The sequence below is a fragment of the Topomyia yanbarensis genome, chromosome 1, assembly GCF_030247195.1.
Source record: "Topomyia yanbarensis strain Yona2022 chromosome 1, ASM3024719v1, whole genome shotgun sequence".
NCBI classification, from domain to species: Eukaryota; Metazoa; Arthropoda; class Insecta; order Diptera; family Culicidae; genus Topomyia; species Topomyia yanbarensis.
Window position 1 is genome coordinate 215,055,708 of NC_080670.1, and position 20,079 is coordinate 215,075,786.

The window sequence follows — 20,079 nt, forward strand, 5'->3', positions numbered from 1 at the left end:
CTTTTTGTTTACCTGTTTGGCAAACGTGACTTTATTTGACGGTTATTTTCCCCCGGGATATGCAGCTCCGCAAGGAGGACGAAAATGGCGAGGTGACCCGGGACTGGAAGTTTGCCGCCATGGTGGTCGACCGTTTGTGCCTTATCATCTTCACCCTGTTCACGCTCATCGCGACGCTGGCTGTACTCTTTTCAGCGCCTAATTTTATCTTCTCATAACAACCATCATCAACAACAACCGCAGCCACAGCAGCACCAGTTACGACAGCAGCCACATCCTTTCCAACAACAACAACGCCGACGACAACAAACCCAGCCTACGCCGGAGACAACAACGCTCACATTGAGATCGTTCCAATTCTGCGCTCGCCCGGAGATGGCGGTGGCGGCACGGTGGACGATCCGACCTCGTGGATTCTTCTCGGGGGAACACTGGCCCTGGTGGTTCTGGTGGTGACTTTGGCCTCCGTTGCACTCCTGCTGGCGGTTCTGGTGCTGCTGGGCAATGGGACACTCACTCAACTGTTTGCGGTGACTGATTATAAGTTAAGAAAATATGTTCAAATTTTCGTGAAAAGTTTTAAATTAATGAACGATGCGTAAACAAAACAACTTCGGACAACCGTAGGCGATCGGAGATAGAATGGGCGTTAGACGTAGGGCGAAAGTATGTAGAACATCAAAGCAGGCCGTTTTTTATCGAACAGAATAGTTTCCTCGGTAACGTCATGCAATGTGAGTAGTTTTCTCTACTTTTTAAAACGTTTCCTTTTTGTAAGTGGTTTAGACGAAACGTAGGACACGTGTAATTGACTGTTTATCAGTTTAGATAAGTTGACTTCGAACTAGAACAAAATGTGGAATGGGAAGCGATGAACGAAAATCATAGCAAGTTACTTGATTCAATCCGGTTTCTATATTTACATCAAAACTAACATTGAATGTACATAACTGATAGATTTTATTAGAGCACCCCGCATCAGCTCCCGGCGACGTACGGCTTGCAAAGGTTTGTCCGTGATCAACTGTCAAACTTCTCCAGGCCTGCTGAGACAGTGCAATTCTTCCGGTGGAATGTAAATAATTTTAAACCGTGCATTCACCATTCTCAAACTTCATACTTTCATAGCTTTGTTACGTTTCGACACTAGGCAAGTTCCCCCGTGCTAACTCACTACACGAGTAGTACTAAAATTCTACCGAAACTTTCGGAAACACTCTCGCGAAACTGCTTGTGAGAAAAAATAAAAGCAGTGGAGCGTTGAGAAAGAGAATAAAACACAAGAGTCGCAGCAAACTTATTGAAGACATTAGTTAATAATGACTAAACTAATTAGTGAAGTTTTATACGTAAGTGATCTTTTTTATACGAACAAGAAAAAATATGGCAAGTTAATCAAACTGTTGACGGATGGGCGACGATTAACGGAGTGAGGAAGAAGCAAAAAAAACTAGCTAATATGTAGGTTGTTGAATATTATGCCATAAGGTAAGGATAGTTTAGTTATGTTACGCTGAGAATTTGCTAGTCAAGTTGCATAGGAAATACTAGGAAGCTAAGAACGAAAGCATAGGGCAGAACGCTGCTCTACGATTAGCTGCTTGCAATCGAATCAAAACAGTCAATAAATCAAAAAATAGGGTTAAAAATTAATTGAGAATCGAACATGGAAACTGGGTTGTGGCCGGGTGGATCAGTGCTGTACTCGTTTCGAAAGCGAACGAGTATGCGCTAAAGCGAATAATTAAGAATTGTTTGAAATTTACAGTTGGGTTAAATCTGCGATATTTTTGTTTTTAAAACCGTGCGATGGATGAAAAACGTCTAATTTCGACAGAAGAATTATAATAGTAGAGAATGTTCTGAGACACATCCAAAGTAGCATTTGTAACAAGCAACGACTACGATTAGTTGCATAAGCATAAGCTTTTACACGTTCGCTTTTTTGGTTGCTAAACCACCTCAATAATCGTTGCCGTATACCTTTATGTGACGAATTATGTTGCTCAAACTGCTAGTCAACAACCGGTGTTTCTTGGGATAGACACGCCTGCAGACTTAACCCATTCTAATGAGTAGCCGCTACAAGCAAACGGCTCGTAGTCTGATTTTGTCGCTCTTTTGCACTTCGTATCACACGAACTACTGTTGTTATTTACATTGGGTAGTATCCTGTTTATTTTGCTTCATGGGTCTGCTGGATGCCTTACCTCCCACATTTCGCATCTTCATGTTGTGAGAAACCGTCTGCTACTTATTTTCAGATTGATTTTTGTTGAATCAACGTTTTTCGAACAAAATACCTCAATAAATATGCAAGCGAAAGCACATACGCTCTACTAAAACCTTACAACCAAGTCGAAATGGCTGTTCTAGCTGCTCCAAAGTATTGAAATAAGTAAACAAGGAAAGCCTTAGTTCTACAAGGCTATCTCGGTAAACCAAACTCGAGTTGAATCTGTTTCCGCCACCGATAAATTCATTCTACTATCTGTTGCAGATAAGGTTTTAGCCAGTACTTGGGCTCAGTTTTTATTTACTCGGCTGACCCTTTGTGCCAGGGCGGCACAATAGCGTCCTCCAATAAGTTCGAGGTTTTTACAAACAAACAATAAAAGTAAACAAAAATAATCACTTAACCGACTTATATTCACTGCACGCTGATCTACGGCTGCTGTTCAATGGGACGGCTGGGTGGTATCTTCCGACCGGCCAGAACAGCAACGATCGAATTCATCCCCGCATTATCGTTGATTGTTCCGAAAGCGGCCCTTTACTTCTTTTCAATGAAGTGGGTCAGACTCAGCTATTCGAACCTCGGATCCTAGCAACGGTGACGAAATATCGTGGGATCGACCTGATCGCAGCTAGCGATCCAAGAAGTCTTATTTGTCTCGCTGAGCGCTTATTCTCAACAACGAGAACAGATGGCGACCCAAGATCGAGCAATATGGAAATTTGGAATATATTCGGTCAAGAACACCTGGATAACTCGACCACGATGGTGGTGGTGATCATGATGACAACTGGTGGTACTTCGGGATACTTGATATTTAACCGGGAACGCATCGCATCCTATATTGTGGTTGGAAGTTGTCCTGAAACATCTTCTCTTCTGCCCTGAGCTTATCGCACAAATTTGACCAAGAGTTGAGTTGCATAGACGTCCTGAGACCTTACCAGAGTGACCCTGAACTTGACAATGAAAAGGTACACTGTTCAAGGTTCTTCAGCACAAATCGATGAAAATTGCAGACTCCAAAGTAACGTCGAACCCGTGAACCCGAACCCAAAGCCCGAATGTGAAACAAAACGTGAAATTCCAAAAAGCAGATGCTGATAGCTTCTGATTACTGCAATTTGTAAGCGAATCCGTTAGTCACAGGTCCTGCATAAGTGAGCCGGTGAATTGTTCGCAGCTAACGGAAACTGAAATAGTCAACATAGAAGTCGTGGCGTACAACGGTATCCGTCAGTGGAAAATTTTGCACTTCATTGTTGACAAGCTAGTTACCAGAAACGGAGAACTACATGTGCCGTAGAGGACGGTGCGGAATTGGTGATTCTTCAATCTTCACCAAATGCGCTGAGGCAGGTATAGAAGATATTCACCTTTTTATGCTCGTCAAGGTTTCTATTTTAGGCATCTACACTTAACCCACGTTGTCGCTGCAAGCACACAGCTCCTAACCCAATTCAGGGTGTCTGTGGTTCCTTAATATTCCACATCGAACCCAGCCGTCCCTAGACCCTCAAGATTCCTTGATAAGGTCAGGATGATTGCAATATCTACGGTGGAAAATACAGAAGACAGAAGGGGAAACTAAATAGTTCTAATACCGCTCAGCCCTATGCCGATTTTGTTGCCCGTTCTCGAGCCACCGGCATCGACGATCGATGAGTTTGTAGTAGGCTGTCTGTACCACTTAACGGACCTGCCTTCTGGTAAAGCATTTCGAGACCTCTGAACAACTCTGCTCTGATCTGTGCAGTCTAAACATGGTATCTTTGGAATCTGGTTCCGCAGCTATGAGTTAGGAACCATGAGCTCTGGGACTCTTGATGCAGTCTGTGTCACTTCCTAGCCGGACTGACTTGGTGACGGCGCGAACGATGATGGTAGCGGGGATCGCGAGTACTCTTGGTGAAAAGTCTTGGCTGTCTCTATCTCCGAGGGATCTCCACGAAAACTTCCCAAGAGAGCAACGGATGAAAGGCAAACAATTTGGTGCCCTACCATACAACCATCGACCTTAGCACTGATACTTCTTGCCAGTATGCTACGTAGCAGTTTAGCTGCGAAGTGAAAGAAATCGTGATTCAGCTCGGCGATAAAATCTAGATTAAGCCCTCGGTATTCTGGTCGATCAATTCTTTGTCGTCATAGATGGGGTTAAGTATTCAGACATCACCAATGTTCAAAACTTGCTACCGTGCACGGCTGACTACTATGGACTGAGATTGTAGTGCGAATGTGGGAATATCGACCCCCCAAAATTGTGTTCACTGACGATTCTGAAAGAGGTCGTCGACTTCGGGGGAGAGGAGTTCCGCAATATCAACGGAGTGCCGCGAGGCTCAGTGCTAGTCGTGACATTATTCCTCCTCAGGATAAACTCGCTCTTCGCAGCGCTCTCCGGAGGTATCCACGTGTCTGTTTACTCCGACGACACCATCCTGGTGGCCCTGGGGAAAACCATCATGCGTATCCAGATGTCAATACAGGCGGCCGTCAACGCCGTTGGCCGATGATCACTCGCAACAGAATTCAATATCTCCACCGAAAAATGCGCTATCACTCATTGCTGCGGCACTCACTGCCTAGCCAACTCCAGGCCACTCCGCCTGAACGACACTATTGTACCCTTTCGGAAGGAACCAGTCATCCTCGGAGTCACCATCGATAGGAAACTTACGTTGACACCCCATTTCCGTCGAATAAAAAAGGAAAAAACGGCTGGTCCGCTCTATCTGCTCCCAGCGCCCCAAAAATAATAGCAGGACAGCTAAATATTTTACGGGATCGAACTTACGTGCCGAAATTTAGACGGGCTCTCCACTATCCTCGGGCCACTATACGGAACGGTTAACCGCCGTATAGTAAAGCATCCCTTCCGAAGCAGGCTGCGTTAAGGCCGGAGTACATCCGTGACGCTGGGAAGCAGCCAGTGTAACTCTCAAACGGGCGCTAAACTTCCTCGAGCAGACAGCGGGCGACGAATGTGACCTTCTTACCATCGCAACCAAGATCCCCCAAGAGTTCCCCAATAAGCCCTTCTCAACCATCACCCGGCTGCATTGCGTAAGACCACGACCCTGGACCGAACATCGACGACAGCCTCACTTTCACAATAATGATCGATGAATCCCCCGAGTAGCATTATGTCAAAATACAGGACGTCAACCGAACGTACCAACAACACCTCAAAGTATATACTGACGGCTCCAAGGCGGACGATGGCGTTAGAGCGGGAATCAGCGGACTGGGTAGAGGGCTCTTCTTCCGCCTTCCCTCTCCTGCTCAGTTTTCAAGGCGGAACCGGCAGCCATTGCGGGGGCAATGGCCATAAGGAGCACAGACGAACCAACGGTTATTTTCGCTGACTCCTTGTCAATCTTGAGGGACATCGTATCCGGAACGACCACTCACACCTATGTAAAGCCCATCGAGCGCCACTGGTTACACTGTGCTGGATCCTTGGCCACAGCGGTATCATAGGGAACATAGATGCTGATCAGCTAGCACCACACGGGAAACGAACCCGAACCCGTCACCCCAACAGCCGACATCTACGGAGATTTCAACACGAACATTCACCAACCACTGGCCGAGATCCCAAAGCTACACACAGGACCGCCCGAGTAAACTCGAAGGAGCAAAGGATACTCTTCCGGCTCCTGGTGGAACACACTAGAGTAACCGACGCCCACACCAATACCGAATTGCGTCCCTTGTAGCACCCGACTCTCTTTCGGACACCTCCTCTGCAACTGCCGGGAAGACCTCCGACGACAATATAAACTGGTGGAATCAATACGGGACGTACTGGCCAACAACCCGGTGCGGGAGGAGGTACTTCTCCTATTTCCAAAGGACACCGGCCTGTACGACCGTATTTAAGGCAACACGACCGAACGTTTCCTGCGGTCTAGATCAGCCAAAAGCTATCAACTCCACTATCCGTGAAAACCCGACCAACTGTAGGTCCTCTGCCACAACCTCTACCGGGGGCTGGAGAGGTTCCCCACGACCCAGATCAGCCAAAACCGGTTTCTTCGAACATATCCAAGCAGGAACACACCATGACCGCATTACCAATAGGCCCTATACCACACCCTCCCGGTGCTGGAGAGGTCGCCCTTGGTCTGACGCAGTCACCAGAGAGAAAACTACAACCAAAGCGCGGCGCTGATCTCTGGATTCTGAACCTTTACCCCTCTAACACGGCAACTTTCTTCATATTTCATCCGTTGAGGAATGGAAGTAGATTAGACCACGATAGTCACTCCAACTAAACGAAGAGTCCGGATGGTTGAATTCAACGCCGGCCGTCGCGATTTCATCGGAGGGTCTATTTTATAGGTGACCTCGATCGGGTAGTGATCTAGAACAAATCGTTAGCTCTATGGGGGTTATTGTGCCTCTAGCGAAGGTTACTCTATGATCACATAAATTTCATTTCCGAGACAGTTGGGATGTCCGGACTGGTAAGGCTTTGTGGTGAGCGTTTATATCTTCCATGACGACGAACGGAGGTGGTTAGATCTTTCTTCCCAAAGATCACCGACCGGGGTTTGGTGACCATCAATGTATTCCTTTTCATGTTGTGGGAGGGGAACGAAGTTTTGTAGGAAGAGCTGTTCCAGTCGGTTCCAGCAAGAGGTCTCTCTGGACAGACCAAAGGTCCTTGGGCAGTAACCTCCCAGATTTTCATTTTGAACCACGAACTCTGCACATAGAAATCTCATCGCTGCACTTGGCACGTTGAATTCAGTATTCTAGTCTCTGACAGTAACCGTAGTCTCTGGACTATGGACACTGACCTTCCAATTCAGCATTTTCAACCGTGACTTTGAACTCTTGTCCCTGGAAATCGGGAAAATAAACTCTAAACTTTGAGCTTCGAAAGCTAATCCCTGGACTCCAAGGTTCTGGTCTCTGCAAGCTGACTTTAGGGCTACGAGGTCCGGAGATTTGCTACGACCTTGGGCGTCACGATCTGGAACACAGAACTAGACTTGAGTTTTAGGAACCCAGAACTTTCGACTTTGCATCTAGGCTCCGCATTCTTGACTAGAGTCTAGCGGTGATATCTGGGGTCAAGGAACTGATTTCAAATCCCTGGATACATTTTGAAGCGTAAACACTTTGGCTCGGTTCTTGTGTCCATACAACATACAACATTACCGTTCAGTTGTCGTCTACGGCCTTAAGAATCTGATTTCTACGACGGTTTGGAAGGAAATCTGTGCAGTGAACTATGATCTGTGGACTCCGATATCTTAACTCTGGACTATGAAACTTGAATATTGGGGCCTGAGCTCACATTTTTTTCTATGTCTTTTAGTCTCAGTACTTTGCATTCTGGACTCGAGACTTGGAAATTGAGACCCTTGGACTCTGCACACTGAGCTCTATATTTTAGACTCTAGAGTCCGTATTCGGGACTGGGATCTAGCATTCTGGCCCGATGGTCTGTGAATTCTAAACTCGGCACTCTAAAATCTGAACCATGGAATATAGACTCTACGCTCTGATGTCCGGACTTTGGTCTGCGGGTTATTATTTCTGGATTTTAGGAATCTGCTAGACTAGGATCTGATTTGACTCTGGACGGTTTCTACTGCAGTTTTCTTCTTCACCAACATGTCGGCCTTAAGAATCCCAATGCTACGGTGGTTGCGACGTCCTAACCCCAAGGCTGGGTATTGAATATTTTTAGCTCATTTTTAGGTTACATCTTCCTTCCCAAATATGGCAGCCCACTGGTGTTCAGAGTTCAAAGGAGGTCCTGGACGAACCACCAATACAATCAGAAGGCGCTGTTTCCAGTTCGCCGTGGGAGTACTCCTGATGCAGGACAAAATTTTGTGGAAACTTAGCTGTTCCAGTCCGCTTCTTAGTCGGTCGAACATCGGCAAAGCGTAGTCGTTGGGGATCGAGACTTCGTTCATATAATGGTCGCTGTTACGTAGTCCTCCGAGGACAGACCAAAGACAGTCGGCGACAAAGCTGGTCGAATCTTTTTCCCAAACATGGTTGCCGATCGGGGTTTTGTAGAGTCCAGAGGGTTCGAGGGTGTCTTGGCGGATCACCAAAGTAGTCCAAGCTATTCTATAAGGCCCCTTAGTAGATCCAAAACCGGCGTCACAATGTCGTCAAAGAATCGCTGTTGCAAAGGTCTCTAGGGCAAACCAAAGGCAGTTGGTGGTCATGGTTCTGAAACGTCTAGCGTAGCCGTAAGCGTATCCGTAATTCAATACTATCGCTCAGTACTTCTCAACGGCCTTAGGAATCTCATTGTCATGGCGGTTGGAGTGCTCTGACCCACTGGCTAGGTAGTGGGCGTTAATACCCTCCGTAATGAAGAAACGTGGGTGGAATTTGCGGCACTATAGTTTTTTTCACATTCAGTGTCACGTATTGTACACAAAAAGAGTAGCTTGATTCATCTAGACCTTCTACTCTGGTAACCAGTATCTAACCATTTGTAATTTATTAACTCACACTGGTATCGGCTCTCGAGTCACACAGACCAATCGACACTTTTTAATATCTGCGTGTCCTGGATAGCCAGGCCGACTGTACAATGACCTGGATGTTTTTTTAACCGTGGGCATTCAATTAGATGACCAGCGAGTTGAGGTTCGAACGATAGATTGCTGTTGATTCGGACTATCTACTAGTGACATTTGTCACGCCATTGTCGATGGTTTCTGAACACATGAATGCCTGATATTTACTCTATCCTTCCACGGTCGGGTTTGCCACTGGATGGTCCCTCCCAAGTGGCAACGAGTCATCTGCAAACTTTATAGCGAATATTGCGCCGTCCTTAGAGGTACACTCAAGTTCGCATTATTGGATCTATTTTATTTATTATTGAAGCACATGCGTTGTTTAGCATCCAAACTCTAGAATATTTTGTTTTGGTTTTAAGGACAACATACAAGCGAGCCACAACATATCTCCAACGCCACATACCCCTCTCCAGTGCCTACCCATGTATCTGACATGAGCAAATATAAAAATACGTTTTTCAACACACTAACCTTGCCACGAAACTGCTACTTGAGGAAGCTAGAACATTTTCCTACAAAATCAACCCGAGTTTTGGACGAAATGCCATCTGTAGTTCTTATTTTGTGCGAAAATATCACTCTTCTTCACTTGGGGTTTCTTTTCGAAACACTCTTATTTTTCTTCTCACTTTCATTGCACTTTTTCAAATGCACTTTAATCTCACACCACTGCAAAAAACACCCGCGAAACTTCAATCGTTTACTAACAAAACTTCAAATTTGCTGGCACTGTGCAGATGACCGCAGGAAAATGTCGGAAACTCTCATTTGCGCGCTTGAATTTTCACTTCGAATTCCATTTTTCCTCAATGTAAACAAGCGAGTCGGTGCCTAGCAACAAGCGTGCGTTCCTGGCTTCCACATATCTTCCCTAATGAAAAATTTCTTTTCCATACACTGCTTACTGCGATCTGTGTTTTTCGTACACTCAACGATGGCGACACGTTTGTAGCGCAATGCTCTCAGTTACCCGAGCAGAAACGTTTCAAATATTGGCAGCATCGCCAACAAAAATTGAAAAACTCACACTACTGAAATGCAAAGATTCAAATGGCACACTACAGTTTCGATGTTCGATCTATATCTGGCATAAGTTGTTGAATACAGAAATATTGTTGAAACGAAAACACAATAATCCAAACATTGCAAAATAGTCGCTTAATCAATAAAATCAATTCGCAAACACGTCGAACCGGGGTTCAATTTCGTAAATGTCAGCCGTGTAGGAAAGGGTAAAAACCGGCTCCTACGATGAATATAAAATATTCTTGAATAGCTTTTCAACATGGCCGACGTTTGTCCAACGGAAAGATGAATCCTAGATTGGCGTCACTCACAGACTGCCACTCGCACGACTACAATGAAGCTTCTTCCCAAAAAAAACCAAAAGAAGAACTTAAAGTTTGCAACAAAAAAACCAAAACGCAGACATACAACAAACGACTTAACCACGATCATAACGGTGGTGTTTGGGGTAAGAAAAATGCTGTGATAAAAAGTATCTTCGTACGCGAAACAATACAGAAAAAATTGTTATTCACCACAAGCAAACTTAATAACGAAATGAAGTAAAAAAAAAACTGGTTGTTAGAACTTCACACGGCAAATGATAACAGACAAGCAAATCACTAAAGAACCGTTCATCTTAAAAAAAACGATAACTAAGTACAGTAACCATCCCGTATAAAGGCAAGACCGATAACAGAAACGGAAATAAAATCTAAAAAGCATTAAGCAGCATAAAATCCAATCGACTAAAGATAATTGTGTAAATAAATTAATAGTTGAAAAAATACAAACGACGAGAGAAGCAGATCAAATCGTTATTTTTATACACACATATACCAAAGTGGAAATGTCAAATTGAACACTTTCCATGATAGAAATAAAAAAAAATCAGATTCTACAAAGTAACCAGTTCGATATGAGCGAAAAAAAAACAAAACCAGTAGGCGTATGTTTGAGCGCGATTAGTGACACTTCGAGCGACAAGACACTAACTCGAACTCATTTTTTGTACTCCCAGTATCAAAACAATAGGGTAATAAACAGTAAGGATTAAACTTTATAAATAAAACAGAAACTCATTGCGGGCGGCAGTCAGTCAATCTGCCGAGCGCCAATGAGATAAAAAGCGATCGATAAGAGTAACACTAACACTAATGTATAGGTGAGACTAGGCTGAAATAGGCACGGGTTTCGGTTTCAATTCATCCGAACGAGTTTTTGATTGTTATTTCTCTCATACACCACACGCTAAATTCCCCTTCATTGAGCTTGATTCTCTCTGTTTGCAGTAGCTGTGTAAAGTTGGTTACCAATTAGGAAAACGTCTGCCCGCCCTATTTATTTATGTATGCCACAGCTCATCAAATGCTGTTGTTAGGTTAGATTAGATAAACGAAACAAACAAGAAAAACTACTTTACAAAGAGAAACACGTTGTTACGTTTGTAGTGAACAGGTAACAAAAATGCAAGAACAAAAAAAAACAATTACACACGAAAAATCGTCTTCCTACATAAACAAAAAATAAATTGTTTAACCAAAAAATGAACTTTTTCACTCACATACTCATGCTCTAAGCGAGCAGCGCAATTTTTATAGCAAACGCTCTAATACTCGGCTTTTCTGACATTTTTTTCCGAATTTGGTTCTTACAATTCGATTGTTTCGCTATTTTGCCTGGTTTTGGCGATTTTCACCCCGAAAAAAAAATTTCGATGGTCAATTATTGTAAAGTATTCTACTTTCCTAATCAATTTTACTAGACATTTTTAATCTACAAGTACTGTATAGTTGAAGCGTAATTAATACAAACTAAATTGTAATTATAAACGAAAACAAAAAAAACGAGAAAAGAGTAAAGCATGAATATCTAAACAATTAAACAAAAATCAAGTGAACGCTGAAAACAAGCAAGACAAAACATCGTAGTGCCAAACATACATCCCACACACACAGACGTACACGTACACACAAAAACACACGACGCTGAGTCGTCGGTTTGTGATTCGGGCGCCCCCGTGTGTGAGTAAAAAAACGGTGATATTGTTAGAACATATTTACGCTAAAAGCTAGCTCTTAAGACGCAAACTAAACTAACTGCATCCGACACTGGACGCGCCAGTATCGGGCAATTGGTAGATTCTTATATATTAGGCTCTCTAAGCTAGAACGAGAAGCCGTAAGGTAAACAAAACAGAAACTCATAACCTACACTTCCGATAGCAGTGAAAAAAAACAAACAAGAACCCTACCTACAATCATTACACGCATACTACTACAGATCAAACACTCTCTTAACTACTTACTAGATCGTTGAAATTATACTTCTATATAACTGAAAACAAGCACACAGCGATCCAAGCAAGCTTGGATCACACACTCACAGGCACGTTCAAATATTAAAAACTGATTGCTTCAAAGTACACACCCGGCACACACACTCACTACGCAACCGCAGTAGGCTTTGAATTGTTTCGTTTCCGTTTTACTTAGGCTTTATGCAAACCACGTGCTCGCGAAAACTGAGCCGTACAAGGAATTGCTTCCCGTGTTAAAAAAAACTTTGTTTGTTCTTTAACCAATTGTTACACGCAACACACAAACAAACATACTCTATTTCTGAAACATACACAAAAACACACACACTGATACACACGTTCTAAAACGCAACTGAAAACGTTTCAGACAATATCAATTGAAGTCAGGCTTCGCACCTTTTTCCTACTAATACAATATGCAAACAATGCAAAAAAAATGCAGTTTAGGCGAATTCAGTCGTTGAATAGAGGAAATAAAAAATAAACAAAAGAAAATTGTTTACTCCACCTAGGTGAAAAAAAATGTTATAGGTATTTACTAATTATAGAGCTCGTTTTATACAAAAATAAAATAATGAAAAAATCTACTAAGGATAACTTTTAAAAAAAACAAGTAAACTTTCGATAAACAATGGGAACGGTATTCGTTCGGAGGCTGGCAACTAATACGATTGTGTGAAGTGAAATGTGATTGGCGTCGAGCGATGGTCACGTTGTAGCAGGCGCTGAATCTGGCGAATTGACAGGAGAATGCCGCGGAACGTGTCGTTGCCACTAGCAACAACTCTCTAGGATGATCTTTTAAAATAAAACACACACACATGCACTCGCCGCACTCCCACGCATATACACGCACACAGACACACTGTCACCTTTTTCCCCTATACATGCTCGCAACACGCTCTCACACGAAATAAAACACTCACACTAACTCTTTTAAACGGACACGAGAACATGGTCAGTTAACCTAAATAAATTGTAGCAGAATTAAGTAATCAATTTAATGAATTTGACTATTAAATCTAAAGAAGAAAAAAAAATCGCTAATGAAACGAATAATATTTAAAATAAACTAAAGAAAAACCACAGAAAAACTCTTCCCATTGACTTTTCAGAGTTTGATTATATAAATTACAAAACAAAACAACTAGATTGAAACGTGCAATACTCTTCCGCAAGGCGACCGCTCGGTCGCTAGGGGCGAAAACGAAAACAAAAACCTTCCCCCCCACCCCTAACCCTTTCAAAACCAATCAAATGTGGAATAAAGCAATTCTGTTCAATAATACCACAAATCCTAGCGAAACGGCGAATAAACTGAAAATCCATGGCACACTATAACCAAGAGCAAATAACAAAAAAAACAACAACAACAAAACATGAAACACGCAATTATCACCAATAATAATAATAACAAATAGAGCAACAAGATCAAACAAAACTATCAGAGGAAACCCCCTAAGAGACAGTAGCAGCAGCAGCCAAGCATCAAACGAAACGAGTGCGCAAAGTGGAACGTAGAAGAAACCTTTGAATGGGCAGTGAGGGAAGTGTTGTATACACTCGGAACAGAGGGCAGAGAACAGAACGATCAGCACGTGAAAACGCATTGCAGAGAACTCAAAATTACGATAATAAAATTCAATCATTACATTTTAAAATGTTCAAGAATGGTTGTAAGTATTTGTTAAAAAAATAATAAAAAATAATTATTTGAAAAAAAATAATCGGTGGAATGTGACGGAATGTCCGAATCCGAACGCAGCCATTTAACAGTGATGACTTCCCATGCTGCTGTAGCAGCGATTCGGCGTTTTATAGGGGGTTCGTTGGTTCACAGAGGATCGACCAAACCACGTGGTCGTTGTCGGGATCTTTACCCCGAACGAACGATGAACTTGATAATTCATTTAAGTTTATTTTGTCGGGATAGAAAAATCACGTTAAAAAAATTTTTTTTTTCGAACTTGAACCAGAAAGTAAGCTGTAATAATTTCCTTGAGAAGATGGTGCTTCGAAGGCTCGGTTGAATTTGAATTAGTATTTCCTTTTGTCTATGAGCAAATTTTGGAAAGCTGAAAAAGTTCGAATAGTTTTACACCTAATTACGTGTTCCTTGTAAATATGCAATTATAACCAATTGAGAAACTGAAACCTATAATCCTGACTCAACTCAAACACTCGAATATAAAATTGAAAAAAAAACCTGAACCACACCCGAGCCCACGACTTGGTTTTGTCTGTTCTAGAAATTTACACCTAACCCAAAACCTGAAAAATCGTTGCTTCCTAAGCCACTCGGTTAAATTTAAAACCCGAGATTTTTCATTTGGAGACGCCCTAATGTGACCAGAGCCCGTAGCAGGTAATCAACAGTAGCGTCTCTGAAGTGACAAAGCAAGCCTTGATTAACACAAACGTGAAAATATTTGCTCCTGTCATTTTTCCTCATTTCGAGATAAGTTTTGTGGTCGAAATTTAACCTGAAATACTTTGTGGCGGTAGATTTTCCTGCCTGGGGCAGCATCCTGATTATGATGCATGATTGCCTAGCGGACGATGGTCGGCACACCAGCCTTGACGGCGTGTAAACTGATCAGCAAATGGTGAACGAGTACGCATCCTTGTCGGTGGTGAAAACGTAACAAAAGTGTATTAACTAACGTATCAGGATTGTTATAGGTTCACCAGATCTCTATCTGGAACTCAGTTTTTCAAAGAAAGACCGAGACCTAATGCGAAAACAGCACTTTGCAGCAGCAACGGGACTCCGGTCGTAAGATTACACGGAGAAGCAACTTGGCGGCCATCGAGTGAGTTCTAAGATTAGTTTATTACTAATTATAAAAATGTAATTTGCTGGAAGCTCCAGAAAAATCCTATTTGTTCCACTTGGATCATGCGGTCAACAAATGTGTAAGCATACTCTACATAATGTCTGAAGAACTTCGACAGAAGAAATATGAACTCTTGAAACCGGGGGGTGTCACTCCTGTCATCCGCTATGGAGATATACAGACTTTGACAGTAGTCAACATATAGTGGGCCTAGCCGCCTCTAGGCCAATGTCGTCCGTGTAATAGCATTGGGTTGTTTTGATTTTAACAAAGGCTGTTGGCTAGAACAAAATGGCTGCCTAGCAGGGGGCTGCTTGAAACAGAACTAGATTAAGCAGTGGCAGTTGATGGAAGAAGCGTGCCAGTTGGATGGAAAACGAACCCGGTCAAAAAATGAGGACTAACATGGTCAGGCGATTTAAACAGTTTGACGTTCGACTCAACTCGCCTCTGCTAATTGCCCCTAGGAACAAATGCAATTTCAACACTTAGACATATTTTCCGGGGGCTGAAATGGACTTGGTTGTTTTTTGTGTTTTTCAAACATGGCGGTTCATGTATTATTTGTAATTTTCATATTAGGTAATTAAGGGCGATTAAATGGCGCATTCCCTGGGCGATTTGGGTGCGATTTAAGGGCGGGTAGTGCGGCAAAAATTGACAGCGGCAAATCGCCCAAATGTTGCATTTGAAATAGCTCCCTAATTGCCAGCAATTTGCTGGCAAATTGAACGGCAATTAGCCATCCGAGTTGGCAAATAGCCCTTCTTTAGCCAGCAACTTGCCCTTTTTGACTGGGAAAGCTTGCCTAAAAGGAGCGGCACGTGAGCACAAACTGAAGGAAAAGTTCGCACCAGAAAGGATGCAACAAAAACAAGGAAGGAATCCTTCAAAAAGCAGCAAGAAATCATGCGTCAGAAGGCGCAAACGCTATTCAAGTTATGTGATACAGCGGTCCCCAACAAATACTGGAGGCTGGAGGAAATCCAAGATGACAAGGACGACGATGATCAATCCGTCAATTCAGACCGCGAAGATATTCCTGAAGACCTAGCAGACGATTTTTGAGTTAGTCCAAAAGCATCAGTTCTTTCAATACGTCTAGAACTACCTATCCCCCTGCAGCATCCCCACCAAAAAACTTTCCGTAGCTGCAAAACTTACCGATTCCTCCCGTTCTTTCCCCTTTACCAAACCAAACGCTAACACAAGAGCAGATTGCCGCACGGCACCTCCTGGTGTATGGGGCTGGCCAACATTCAAAAGGAACTCGGAAGAATGACCGATATTTATTTCCACTCACCTGCGGACATTCGGATGCAGAAAATGTAGTCCACCTCGAACGATTCCTGAAGGGACGTACCCTAGCATTGGTATGAAGTTCTTTGATCATGTTTACCAGTGTTTATTTTAGGAGCAGAAGAAAGGCCTCCTGGAGCTGAGCTTCTTTCAAATTCGCTCTCCAGCAGGCATAAAACATCCTCGTCTTTTGTACCAACAGATGACAAATATCTTTCAATCAATGAACATCGACGAAATTTTTAGTAACACGACAAATGAATTCTAAAAGCTTTGAGACCTTGGAAATAACATATTCCATATGACTCCTAAAGCTGAGTTTGGGATCTAAAATAAGTCCTTCACAGAAGTTTCTCGCTTGAGAATAGTTTAAGAAATGTCGTAGTCGTAAATAATGAGCGTTTGCGGGTGAAAGAGATGACAGAACACTCTGAAGCATGTAATTCCATTCTATTTATCTTACACAAGTTTGAAAACAAATCTAACCGTTTCTGTAGGAATTCTGCATCTTGAAGGTTTTAAACTATGTGGTATAGTTTGAAGTCTTCGGCAATAGATAGTTTCAAACAGTCTATTGCAAAGTCTAAATCGTTAAGATAGAGCAAAAACATGAAAGGTCCTAGATGACTGCCCTGAGGAACTCCAGAGCTGACTGCGGCAGGAGATGTGTTCTGGTTTGGTCTCGACTTTTTACTGCCGTTTCGCGAAGAGTCAAATATGACTGAAGCCAATTCAGAAAAGAACCACTGAATCCGAGGTTATTCAGTTTTGATACAGTTATTTGATGGTTAACTTTGTCGAAGGCTGCGGTGAAATCGGTATAGAGCGAATTGTCCTGTACACGTGCTTGTAATGATCGAAAAATTAAAAATGTGTTCGATACTAGATTCGTGGTAGTTGATCGATTAGGCATAAAGCCGAGTTGAGTTTCTGATGTAATATGTAAATATCTGATTTAATCCCCTTTTTGAAGACTGGCATGATAAACGATCTTTTACACGAATTGAGGAAAGTTCTCGAGTGTAGAGAGATATTGAAAAGCATTGCTAACGGTACGCTAACGGTACGAGAATACTATTTGAACAGTTTTTCAGTACTACGGAAGGAACTCCATCGGGTCCAGCTTGGAACATGCAGTGTTTACCATGGTGGTTGTAATTGGAGGATGATAGCCAATAGGAGAACGAGGAGGGACGATGTTGGCAGCCTCGGAAATCGGTTCATTGGTTAAAGTTTTATCGAACAGAACACTGCTGACGTGTGTTCGGAACAAGTTGCATATATCGGGCAAGGATACTGATTCAACTCCTTCGAGTGACATATGAATTGCCAGTCCAGTTTCCTTTCTCTGTTCATTGACGTGGTTCCAGAAGCTTTTGGGGTCGGTTCTACGATTATTCTGGGCACGACATAGGCTGGCAGAGCGGAGTTAGCGGATGTTGAGGTGTAAATAATGGACTCTTAATTGGAGAGAGGGCCGCTTCGTAAGTTTCTTTAGGGCGCACCGTTTCGCATGTTTATAGACTTTCAAGGTTGCATTAGACCATGGTGGATGGATAGGCTCACGTCTCAAGTGTGTCAAGTCTTGTGCACGCTCTACGGAAGACCGGAGCCAATTATTCGATCGCTGATGAATTAAAGTTCAGCGCGTTTCGACCCCAGGGCATGACATGGAAACGCTTTCGGCCTCTCGATTCAGAACTTGGTGGGCCACCTGAAAGCAGCTGGCCCGAAAAACCACCTGTCAAATCCGACACTAACGCAGGATTTCGTACAGAAGCTACCACGTTCGATGCGACTGGACAGGGTCATCTACAAAAATAATAGCCAACCAGCCATCCTAGAAACGTTCGGGGAATTCATGTGTGTCATGGTCTTCGCTGCAAGCGAGGTTTCCTGGACTGGAGAGCACTCCTAGAATCTAAAAGTGAAAGCCACGAGACTCCGGTGTCATTCACACTCACTCCAATGAGCGAACAATCCCGTCGCAATTGAGGTGAGCAACTTCAAAGCCGTGTGGGTAATCGAATAACAGACTACCACCTGTTTAAGGGCGCCATGTAGTCAAGGAAAATGACAACGTAAATCATGAATGAGGATGAGGGATTCAAGGGTGCCGTCAGAAACACCGCACTCATCCCCTCCTACTGCAAACTTGGGTAAATCGGCTCGTCACGTGTTTTATGGTTCTAGTGGCCACTCTTTCGCATCGTAAGAACTCTTTGTTTACTCTATTAGAAGAATCTGTAAAATGTGCATGGAAGTGTGAAGTAGGTCGAATCAAAGTCGCAGCCTGTGCAGGCTGATATTTCCGGTAAGGAATGTGGCGTTCAGTACAAGCTCGCTGGCAGTCGTACAGTTAGCCGCCTGGTCCAACTTTCCCAAATACTGTGAAATATAGAAATTTGGCCAAAATCTTTCTCCGTCTACGTCCCGTGCTCGTCCGTTGCAGGACTATGAATTGGTCAAGCCAAAGCAACTGTTAAGCCTAGACAAATTGAGACCATGCGTTTCCCTGAAGTTGCGATAAAGAAGATTTAGCGCCCCAATAAGTTCAAAATGGCGGCTGGGATGGAGTATCTATTGATACTTATCTGGCCAATCGTCGTAAGGGCCAGTGATATATTCGCATGTCGTAGTAGTGTATGATCCGGACCGAGGATTGAACGAGCAACTCCACGATTTCTTCACGGTATTTCTCGTTTTTGCCAGGTCCCTGAATCCGATGATCGGATCCTCGACGATTGCACATGGTCAACGACGATGAAATCTACTAGAATCTAACTGCCAGCAACAACATTACTTGGTCTCTTTACCCGCATTCGCGCTACATGCTCAGAATGTCGTGTCCATTGTGCCACCGAATATTGGGCGCATAAATATAGAGCTACATAAAATGTCAGCGATTTGTAAAAAGCAAGTTTTGTGGGTATCTTTAAACTACGGGTCTTCAACTTACTATGCAAACCGTAGAAATGCCTATTCGCAGTCGATGAACTCCTTCCGTATCACATCAATCGCCACCTCGAAATCAACACCATTCGGACTACATGGCTCTCTACCAGCTACCGTGTATTTTGTCTTATCAGAGTTAATAGTCAGTCCAATTCCCGGAGCCTGCCTTTAAAAGGCAAAAATGCCTCTTCCGCTGCTCTGCGATCAACGCCAGTAATGTCGATGTTGTCCTCGTATTTTAGTCCACCAGATCGCCACTCCTGTACTATCTGTCAACAAATTCCTGTCTCGGCTGTTGACCATGGCAAGCTTACGCCGCTGAAGCTTTTTCTCGACTGTCCTCAGCTCACCAAAAAAAGGGTGAAAGGGTGAACAAAGAAATAAGTAAATAGAAAGTTGAAAAACTAGTCACATGAAAACCCGGCATGCAGAGAAAGCTGATGCCATTTTTCACTTGACCCCGAAACTGAGTCAGGCTGCAACCCCAACTGCTGTCATTTCATACATTTTGACAGCAGTTGGGCTTAGAACCTGACTTAGTTTCGCTTCAAGTAAAAACGACATAAGTAAAATGCCCCATTTGTTTCGGGTGGCCTTGATAGTGAAATTTCTATTTGCCCCACTAGTAGTGGCTGCGTCCTGTTTCGCGCGGTGATCCACCGGTTTTGGTGTGGGTAGTGATGGTGGTGATGAAAATTTTATTTGTTGGCTTTTTTCTGTTTGCCATTTCCCAGCAAAATTTACCTATTATATTTTAAAAGGAATCCGTTATCAAGAAAAGAATACTGTCATCAAAAAATTATATTCGTTTAATTTTAATATACTTTATTATTTATATACTTAGGTTCATGTATAGAATGT

The 20,079-nt window shown here is 43.1% G+C and overlaps 1 protein-coding gene across 1 annotated transcript in view; it reads left to right on the forward strand.

Annotated features, from left to right (window-relative positions):
- LOC131692291 (neuronal acetylcholine receptor subunit alpha-7-like) overlaps nucleotides 1–13,798 on the forward strand; it is a 257,213-nt gene extending 243,415 nt beyond the window's left edge. The window contains exon 13 of the mRNA XM_058979263.1: nucleotides 66–13,798. Coding sequence (XP_058835246.1) covers nucleotides 66–218 — 153 coding nt within the window. The 3' untranslated portion in view covers nucleotides 219–13,798. The remainder of the gene's footprint in view (nucleotides 1–65) is intronic.
- Nucleotides 13,799–20,079: the final 6,281 nt, after the last annotated feature.